Source organism: Lutra lutra, chromosome 15 (genome assembly GCF_902655055.1).
Source record: "Lutra lutra chromosome 15, mLutLut1.2, whole genome shotgun sequence".
Classification (NCBI taxonomy): domain Eukaryota; kingdom Metazoa; phylum Chordata; class Mammalia; order Carnivora; family Mustelidae; genus Lutra; species Lutra lutra.
In genome coordinates this window covers 64942257-64952788 of record NC_062292.1, presented here as the reverse complement: position 1 = coordinate 64952788, position 10532 = coordinate 64942257, and the positions used below count along the sequence as shown (strand labels likewise).

Genomic DNA, 10532 nt, shown 5'->3' with positions numbered 1-10532 from the left:
ATAAATAAAATCTAAAAAAAAAAATTTCAAACTCACACAAAAAATTAGAAAATTCTTCCCTAGAGATGAAAGAATGAAATTTAAAAATCTGATCAGAGGGAAAAGGTAGGAAATGATGTGGAACCAGGACACGGAGGATGTATTCTTCCTCCTCTCTTGTGCTGGGGGTTTGCGAGAAGATTCTGTCAGTTCAGGAGGGATGCAGTTTCATAACAGAAACAACAACAGCAGAAGAGATGCTCGCACTCACCGAGCTCTTTCGTGTGCTAAGCCCCAACACAGGGGCTGCAGGTAGCTCGTCTTTAATTCTCACAAAACTCCACCACACATTCATTTATTTATTAAAAAGCATCTGTTGAACATTTTCTATGTGCCAGAGGCTCTGGATACAGAGATAAAATCGTCATGGTCCCTTTCCTGGAGAGGGTACAGTAGAGTAGGAGAAATAGTCATTAAATAAAAATAAATATTTAATGGCATATGATAAATGACACATAAGGTGTGGCAGCATAACAGGGTTTAGGGTTAGGTCCAGTGGCCTGAAGGTCTTTCTTGGAGGGTAACATGTATATACATTGAGACCTGGAGAGTAAGGAGGCAGGCAGAAAGGGTCTTGAGGCAGATGTGAGGAAACTCTCTCCTCTGATGGAGGGGCTGAAAGAGAATCAGAGAAGCCAAATCAGAGAGGGGCAGGGAGGGAGGCGTGATGGCTGAGGCTGCAGGTGGGCCAAGCCATCCAGAGCTACAGAGACTCAGTTTCTTTCTGAGTACCTGGGAAGCCTTGCAAGGCCAATTTTAAGCAGACAAGTGAAGGATCTGGTTTATATTAAAAATATTTCTCCAGCTGTCTTGTAGAGAATGGATCAGAGGGAGATAAGAGCAAAAATTGGGGAAATTTGTTCAGAGCTTGCTGTCACATTCCATGTTGGAGATGATCATGGGTTAATACAGGGTGGTGGATAAGGTTTGGAGAGAACTGGGTCAGTCTACAGTACATATTTGGGCCTGGTGATGGAACAGCTGAAGTCAAGGCTAACTCTGGTTCCTGGTTTGAGTAACAGGCTGATCCCCATTTTTCAGTCTAGGAGACCAGAGCTCAAGAAGTTGCAGAACATGTCCCAGGAGGTATGTCTATAAATTACATGTGAGGATTTGGAAATAGGCCCAGCCAGTTCCAGAGACAACATACATAACAAATCCACTGTACTCCCTCCCAGTGAATCACAATCCAGCTTTCTAAAAGGGGAGGAGGGGTTGTCCTCTGAATTATAACTCTCTGTCAGACACAGCTCTGTCCGCTGCCAAAGAGAAAGTCAACGTCCAGGCTTGTTCACGGAAGCATGTTTTGGCCTGGAGCAGATTAGAACATGCTATTTGGATCATACGCTGGAAATGACGTTATTCCTAAGACGTTTGACGTACTTGAGCAGGTTCTAGTCCGAGGAACTGGAAGGGATAATCCTAAATATTCGAATTCTGTTGCCAGGCAGAAACCAAGCTGTGTTCTCCCCGATGGGATCAGGAGAAGCTGTGTCACTCTGAGTTTGAGAAGAAGCTAAGTTCCTTTTGAGACCTCTCAGCAACTTAAATGACATTGTTGAGGGCGGTTGTCCTGGAAGAAATAGGTTTACTCTAATGGAAAAAAGGAAAATGAAGTAGGTTAGTAGAGACCAGAGCCTCCCAGGCTACCTCTCATGGCTGTAGAGAAGGTCTGGAGAACACTAACTGGCGGATAAGGATATTGATAGATAAGGCAAAGTTAAATTAAAATTTGAATTAAAAAAAAATCTCATTAAATTCAGGTACGTTGAAAACCTACTTATGGGTGGAGATCCTGAAATACAAGATAACGTCTTGGATATGTTTTGGTGATGTCCTGAGGCTTTCTATACCCTGCTGGTATTCTTGCATTTATAGAATGACCCCTTTACTTGTACTTTGTCTGTAAACTTACAAGTCTGGGAGAGAGGTAAGATGTGAGAACAGGGGGCAATCATGGGCTTACCTCTTTGGACTGATGAACTGTGGAGTAAATGGTGGAGAAATCACTGCTTTTCACAAGTGTTGGGCTATTTGTTTGCTGCAAAAAATAACCACACACATTTGTCTCACACGGATGAAGAGATATTCATGCACAGACACATTCCGGAGGAAGACAATGTGATATAGAGCCATGATGTCGAAGTTCTTCAGGAGGAAAAGGCTAGAGACTGTGTGGCCAGAGGAGCTGGAGACCAAACACCACGAGCTCTCCAACCTGAGAAGTTTACTAACACTTCCTGAGGCCAACACAGAAGCACAACAGCCCAGCAAACCAGTGGCTCAAGAGCCAGAAAGGCACAGAAGGGCGACATTGTTGGCAGGAGGTGTGAAGAAAAGGAAGGATTCTTTCCTGGCTTTGACTCTGTTCTCCTTCCTCCATTTTAAGAACTGATTCTATAGCTGAAGGGTACAAAAGTATTGGGTCTTTTGTCTTAGATCTTTGCTTGTTACAACTGGAGGTATTGCCTGCTCTAGTCTGTCCCTTGACTCGAATTGCCTTGTCCTCATGCCGTTGGGCTCTCCTCAAGCCCGGGGAATGGAAAAGTAGGAGGAACCCCCAGTCTGAAGAATGGTTCTGCTTGGAATACGAATACAGCCGTAACAGCAGAAGTGTCTGTGCTCACACGTTTCAACATTTGAAACTAATTAAGGAATATTTAGAGTATTTATTAAAACCTCTGGGACACTTCAAAGTATAATTATTGCTAAAGAAGAAGTTAGAAAATTTCCTGGAGATTCACATATTGGTTTGTTGAGGGCCATTCATCTTGTCTTCAGGATGACCTTGAAAGGAACGTTCGAATAAGCGAGAGTACCCCTTCTTGTTACCTGTCTTCAGGGGGCCTAACTTGCAAGTAACCGTGAGGGGCTGTGTGACATTTGACACTCACTTGGGGAATCTAAGATTTCTAGCTGGACCATTGCTCCCATGAGTTGGCAAATGCTGAGGTATCTTGGCTTACTTTCCGGAAGACGTATGGTATTATTCAAAAATGTTCACCTGCAGGTGCTTCATTTGGGTGGGGGGGCGGTGGGAAATTGCTGATGTGTGGCAGCAGAGTTCCTGGTGGCTGACCAAGGCCATCTGTTATGTTACAGCGGGGGGAGAGGGTTGAAGGCTGCTCATGACTTTACCGTCTTCTACTGTTGCAAATCCTTGCCCCACTTCCCCTCTTGAGAGACTGCTTCTGAGTTCCCCTATTTCCACTGCATCCAGGGTGAGAAATCCCCTGCGACTGAATTGTCTGCTCTGGAAACTCTCAGACTTAAGTGAACTCTGATCTATTCAGCAAGTATTTACTGTGCATTGTTCTCAGGGAAGAGAGAGGAAGACGTAATTTTCACTTCAGGTAGCTTGTAATTAAGCTGAAAAGGGACAAGACTTACTGATGCATCAGCAGTTAGAGGACCATGTAAAGCAGGGTATGAGCAAACACACCATGGGGCTTGAGCCCTGGGGGCTAGCTAGGTCCCACATACAATGCCATAGCTCCTGCCACTCCTCTCCTCCACGGTGTGCTCCTGCCACATCCTCTCCTCCATGGTGTGTGTCATTGGATTAGTCAGATGATTGTGGTGACAAGTTTGTGAATAAAGGCTATAAAAATCATGGCAATGATGGAGTATAAAGCTGAAAAGACTCACCCAGTTTGGATGTGTGACATGAGCGTACACGGTATTCCCTGGAGAGATGGAGACATAATCTGTGTTCCTTATGGTCTCTGCTGTTAACATAGGAAGGTGCAGTCAGTGTCCTACTCTCCTGGGACCTTTGCCTACACCAGGGCACTTTTTGGCTCTAAAGAGGCAGTTGTTCAAGGCAATGCCCTTCCCTAGGGTTCATTCATTTTTGACAGTCTTTGAAGTTCTGGGTTGAACCAGAACCTTCTAAGCCATGTGTTCTATTTCTGACCTTATCTCTTAGAGGAATGTGCTCTAGAGGTACCCTAAAGCTTCAGAGTCTACCTCTGGGTTTGCACTGGGCTAGGGAGCTCCTAGACCAAATAGCACTGCCTATACAAGGGCTAGAGAACCGCCTTGGCTCCTTCAATGGAGCCAGATTAGGTCACATATATAATATTGTTAAACTTCTCAGATTATATTGTAAGTGATTATACTCTAGAGGATTATACTCTAGAGGACTGTATTTATTATATTATTTATATTATATTATATTATAGAAACTGGAGGCTCAGAAAGTTCAATTAACTTGGTACAAAGTCAAACAGGAAGTGATGGAACAGAAAGTGCTGCCTGCCTTCTGACTGTGAACCTCATGTTTGTCCTCTACACACAGTGTCATATATCTCTCAGCCAGGAAATGAGACTCACAGCCAATCTGAAGCCAGAACCTGTATATCATACTTTCTTTTCGGACTGCATCTACTCAGTGTTCAAACCTTGGTTGAAAGAGTGATGGATCAAGCAGTTAGTCTTTGGACCTTTGATGCTTTAACCTTGTCCCTGCTCTGGACTTGTTGGTTGATAATGGACAGGCCATGAACATTTCACTGGCACCTGGTTTTTCATCAGCAGGGCAGGGAATGACCCTAATCCCACTCCAAGAAACTGAGTGAGTGACTGGTTTGCATGCTTGTAAGGGGTCCTTTAGGTCCCAGAGGGGAGAGACACGCATAGTTACAGGTCATATCCTTTTGCACCATCTGGTCCGTCTCAATAATGACATTCCAACTCCCTCCTCTCTCATTATCCAGGCCTCTGACTAGCCCTTTCCCTCCTCCATTAGGCTCTCCCCATCTGTTCTATGATTGGGAGCTAAGATTCTGCAAGCTCACCAGGACTCTGGGTTTGTGGAGTAGAGAAATGAAAGATGCCTGAAAAATAAAATCAGGTAAATTGAAATTTGTGAGTGTAGTGAGAGAGGCTCCCACACCCTACCCCATGCCCACAGGTGTCTCTCTAGAGGATATGGGGGAGGTGGGCTGCAGGGAAAGTGCAGCTAGACCTTGAAGCTTGGTTGGGCATTTTCTGGTAGGACCCACCCCCCTTGGGAACTTAGCAGGTGTTTGGTCACATCCCAGGGGTGTCCCAGTGGACCAGCCTCCCTCCTTTTACCTGTCCTCCACAAACAATCTTTTTTCCTCCAAACAAATAACCCCACAGTGATGACTGTGCACATCAAAATAACCACAACCACAGTTATAATCCACTTGATATCGGGCTGATTTTTGGTACTCAAAACAGCTGAAAAAGGAAAAAGGAAGTTGCATTTGAGACACAGGGAGTGTTTTCCTCAGAGCCTCTGCTGAGCCTCTTTTAGGCCCCCTTTTGGGTGCTGGCTAGGCTCTGGCTCTGGGTAGATTTTCTGAGAGTGGGAGTCCTTGTGGCAGACAGGACAGGAGCCTGGTAGAGCCAGAGTGGAGACCAATTCTGACTCCCCAGGGACTTTGCTCCTGGGCTCTGAGTGAGCTGGAGGTGGGGTTGGGGGAGGGAGGGAGGAAGGAGAGGCCTCTGGAGGTAGTGAGAGGCACAGAGTGGCAGGAGTGTCTGTCCTCTCCCAGCAGTGTTTGGCTGCCTCCCACTGGGCCACTGTTTTGGGGAATCACCTTGGGCAGGAGGGACACACCACACCCCACAGCTGCTCAAAGCTCCCAGAGGCACCTGAGACAGACTGTTACCTTCGCAGAGTCTCTGAGTGGAGACAGAGAGGGATATGTTGCTGACAGGATTCTCAGCTATGCAGGTGAACTCCTGTTCACCTGAATTCCTGGAGTCCCAGGAGATAGTGAGGTTTGCTTCATTTACAGATGTGTTTCCTACAACCTGCCACCTTACAAAGGTGTCCTTTGAGTTCTCCACAAAGCAGGTCAGGTGGATCTCACAGGTCCCAGTCTCAGACAGCCAAGTGTGACTGGCAGTTTGTACGTTCCTCAGCCGTCCTGCGGGGAGAGAGAAGACCCGAACTAAGAACAAATGGCTTGGTTCAGCCCTCTGTGAAAAATATCCTTCCCACCACAGAATGATTCTGCATTCCACCCGACACTCCATGTTATGGTCTGTGTACTCTGTAAGTAAGTCGGCTTCTATTGCTTAATTGATGACACCAAGCTCTGGGGTGACCAAATGATGAAGGGCTTCTGCACGAGACAGAGCAGCCAGAGGGAGAAGTGGATAGAGACACACCAGGGCAGCCACCAACTAGTTAGATGATTTGGGCTGCTTGATTTACTTTCTGGGCCCGGTTTATTCCTGGTGTCCTTTCTAGCCTTGCACTAGCCTCGTGTAAAGACATTTGGGAATTCTCCTGAGGGTCGACTCTACTTTAGCCAGGGCAGGAGCCAGGAGACCAGACTCAAGAACCCTGTTTCCTCAACCATCACAATTCCGTTCCCTAGTTGGGATGGGAAATAAAAGCTTAACGTCCTTGAGGAACGGTATTTCTCACAAATCTGCAGGAATCCCGGACCTCATTGTATCGGGTGCTGGCTCCCACGATGGCAAAGAGGCTCTGGTGTGGAACGCCAGCAAGTCACAAAGGGAAATGTTGAGAATTGAGAAACCAGGGAAAGGAGTGAAACTGAATGAGCGAGCAACTCTAGGGAGCAAGAAGTACATTCAGACACGTGAGAGAACATCTGCTGTGGAAATTTCTGAGAGCAGAGGCCAGAAAATATTGGCTATTAAGATGTCAGCAGCTGTGAATCAATGGGGAAATGGGAACGTACAGAAAAGGCCACTGACATGGACTTGGCCGGAGGGTAATGGTGACCCAGAGGAGAACTTAATGACCCCCCGCCCCCACCAGGTCTGGTAGGAAGAGATTGAAGGATGCTCCAAGCTTCGTTAATGGAGAAGGAGGTGGGACATATTTCGAGAGGAAGGAGATTTTGTGTAATGGCAAGTGTCAGATTTGGAGTTAGGAAGACCTAGGTTAGACTCATGGCTTTGTCGCTTACTGGTTACATGACCACGGATACATTTTTAATCTCTCCGAACCTCAGTTTCCTTATCTGTAAAACTGGGCAATAATACCAACTCCTTAGGGAATTATGAGGATTAATTGAGACCGTGCCTAGCACAGCAATGGCAAATACTTGGCATGAATGCCACATTTCCCTCAACTTGTGTCCGCGGCTGACCTCAATCTATCTTGCTACCTTTTTCCACTTAATGAATGTAAAATTGCCTATGTGACATTTCCACTTGGATATAATGTGTGTCTCAAACCCAGCATGTTCAAAAGCAATCCTGTTTTTCTCTCCCAAGCCTGCTCAGTCCGTAGCCTTCAGCACCCTTGTTGGTAATCGCCTTTCCAGTTGCCAAAAGCCCCGGAGCTGATTCACCCCTTCCTCTGATACCATATCAGGACATCCTCGTGGCTTTACCTGCTAAATATATCCAGAGTCCAGCCCCTTCTCCTTACCTCCACTGCTACCACCCTGGCACAAAGCACTGGCAACTCTTTCTTGGCTGTCACAGTGGCCTAATTGGTAATTGGCCACTGGAGCCTATTCTTAAGGGAGCAGTCAAAGGGATACATTAAGCAAGTAAGACAAATCACATTACTGCTCTTCAAAATGCTCTGATGGTCTTCAGCCTCACAGAGTAGAAGCCAAAGTCCCCGTGATGGTTCTCAGAGCCTTCCCAGACGTGGCCCCTATTTCTTTAGTGATCTTGTTTCCTGTTACTCTCCCCTCGCTCTGCTCCTTGGTGTTGGACCTCCTTAGTGTTCTTTGAGCATGCTGGGCACAGGGAATGCCTATGCTAGATGGCTCTTCATTCAAACATCTACATGGCTCACTTTTTCACCTCCAACAGGTCTTGGCTCAAATGCTATTTACTCAGTGAGGCCTGTTATGATCACCCATTTAGAAATCACCCTTGTTCTCTGGCACTCCTGATGCCAAGAGGCCCTGAGAAAGGATTGGCATTGAGCATGGGGAGTATGGTTATTGCAGAGGAAGTCATGCTTGGTCTTCTGAAGAATGGCAGAAGAACATTGTCTCAACAAGTATGATGGAGCCCAATATGGGGTCTATTCTCAGATTTTTAACTGGATGTCTCTCTTCTCTCCAGGGTCCTAGCTCTGCCTTGATGGTCCTGGTCACCCTGAGTGATTCTGCTTGTAGTGGGTTGAATGATGACACCCTCCCTTCCCCATCCCTCGGTCAAAGATATCCCCCTGTCCTAATTCCCAAAATCTTATTTGGAAAAGGGTCTTTGCAGATGAGGAGATGATTCTGGATTATCTGGATGGGCCCTAAATCCAATGGCAAGGGTCCTTGTAAGTGGAAAACAGAGATATTTGAGACAGAAGAGGAGATCACACAGGGAAAGGAGGATGCAGAGACTGACGTGATGCTGTCACAGACCAACAAACACCAAGGAACACCAACAGCACCCAGAAGCTGGAAGAAGCAAAGAAGGGATTGCCCTCTAGGGCCTCCAGAGGGAATGTGGCCCTGCCCACACCTTGATTTTGCACATAAGGCCTCTGGAATTGTGAGAGAATAAAATTTCTATTGTTTTAAGCCGCCATATTTGTGGTGTTTTGTTTTGGCAGCCTCAAAAAACTAGTACACTGTCCCAGGCTGATTTTGCCCCTTTGGTTGGAATTCCTGTTGCAGACCTTTCTAGACAATCTCTTTCCCATCATATTTACATGTTCTGCGTCCTATTCTTTTAGGGACACGACTTTGACCAATCTAAAATGGTAAATCCATGTGGGGAATTCTAAAGGCTCACCTGTAACCTATTTTTGGTGACATTTTATTTTAACTAAAGTGCTTTTTTTGGATTCCATGTCTTAACACAAAGGACTCTGGGTGAATTTTAGATAGCATGGATTCTGGAGGAGATAAGAATTATAGAATCTTGGTGGCCTTTAAAGTTGCCAACTTAATGCTTGGACCTCCTGTACAACATCCCCACCAAGTTACTATCTTAAAGCCATTCATGACATCTCTGAACAGCATTGATTGCCAAAAGGAGGTTTTCCCCCACCCCAATCTGATTCATAAGCTGTCTCATAGTTTTTATAACTTTATGTTGAGGACATGAGCCATCTGGGGGAAATATGGTTAGAAATTAAATAACCTTGAGATGCCTGAGTGGCTCAGTTGGTTAAGCATCTCCCTTCAGCTCAGATCATGATCAAAGCATCCTGGGATCAAGTCCCACATGGGGGTCCTTGCTAAGTGGAGAGTCTGCTTCTCCCTCTGCCTGCTGCTCCCACCACTTGTGCTCTTTCTCTCTCTGACAAATAAATAAATAAATAAAAATCTTTAAAAAAAGAAGTTCAATAACCTTGATAGAAAATATCTTTCTTATTATCCACTCATCTTTATAGGGCACTATTCTCTACACTGATCACTCCGCGGGGTCAGACCAGCCTTCGTGTAAAAGGAGGGATCATGTCAGGTACTCTCCTACTTACTGTCTCCATGACTGCAGGCAGGTTGCTGGCACTGACTCGAGGCCTCAGGTGTAAGGGTGGCACCTGCCTCATGGAGCTGTTGTGAAGAATATACTAGAGATACAGGTAATGCACAAAGTAAGAGAGTCATAGCGACTTCACTTCTGCTACTTCCAGAGACTTTGTTGGTCAAGAGGAACTATTTTAGGGTGTGAGCGAGACTGATGGCATTTGAAGCCAGTAGTTACAAGACTTACGTTCTTTTCTCCACTCTGCCACGAACTGGTGGACTTGCTTTTCTGACAGACCTCAGTCTGACCACAAAGCCATGCCCTTTACCACTAGGCTACAGTGCGCGCTTGCGGTCACATAGGATCTGACCTCCGTAGTATCTTTCAGTCCATACACAATTAAACCCCACGCTTTGACTCACTGAAGACCTGCAGAGTGTAACAGGAGAACTCTCTAGAGGTCTGAATGGTCATCTGGGCGCAGTAGTGTCCTGCATCTGCCGCGGTCAGGTTGCTGAGTCGTAGGGAGTAGTTCTCCGCCACTTGCAGCCGATCTTTCCGTTCTGGGTCAGTCACGAAGAAGTGCGAATCTGGGGCAGCTTTCGGCAATATGAAGGCGATGGAGTTTCCATCGTGAAGCCAGGTGGTGGACTGAATACCCGTCGGCACAGGAGGCTTCAGGGAAAGAGTTACCGCCTCCCCCAAGACCCCATTCACTGTCAGTGGCTTTGAGCTGTCTTGCGAAGCTGTGTTCCCTGTAAGCAAAGAAGGGAAACGGCTATGACCATCCCCCTCTGCCTACCCCTGCTCCCCACACCCTTTCCCCTAACTCTACCCATCTGTGAGAGCCTTCTGATACCCAAGCCCAGAGATGGGAGGGAGACAGACAGGAGTTAGGAGAAGTGCTGAAACGGACAATAACAGAGGTTCCACCCCCAACAAAATGTGTGGCATTCCTGGATCATGGACAGTTGGTCCAGATGGTTCTGGCTCAGTCCACCCTCCCACACGAGCCGGTCACGCCTGGGTCATGACCACGATATCTGACTCCAGCTTCTCAGTTCTCTGGGCATGAGGCGAATGGGGACGCGGAACTTCATCTA

General features: G+C 46.5%; 1 protein-coding gene across 4 annotated transcripts in view; it reads right to left on the bottom strand.

Moving 5' to 3' along the window:
• Window positions 1-318: 318 nt before the first annotated feature.
• Window positions 319-10532, bottom strand: part of SLAMF6 (SLAM family member 6) — a 31144-nt gene continuing 20930 nt past the window's right edge. Inside the window, exons 2-8 of one of the 4 annotated variants that reach the window (XM_047704838.1) lie at window positions 9852-10184; window positions 5682-5942; window positions 5119-5247; window positions 4839-4877; window positions 3688-3767; window positions 2006-2080; window positions 319-1632 (exon numbers count right to left, since the gene is read on the bottom strand). In XM_047704838.1, coding sequence (XP_047560794.1) covers window positions 1585-1632; window positions 2006-2080; window positions 3688-3767; window positions 4839-4877; window positions 5119-5247; window positions 5682-5942; window positions 9852-10184 — 965 coding nt within the window. In that variant the 3' untranslated portion in view covers window positions 319-1584. The remainder of the gene's footprint in view (window positions 1633-2005; window positions 2081-3687; window positions 3768-4838; window positions 4878-5118; window positions 5248-5681; window positions 5943-9851; window positions 10185-10532) is intronic. The other 3 variants (XM_047704839.1, XM_047704840.1, XM_047704841.1) reach the window with 3 other exon arrangements.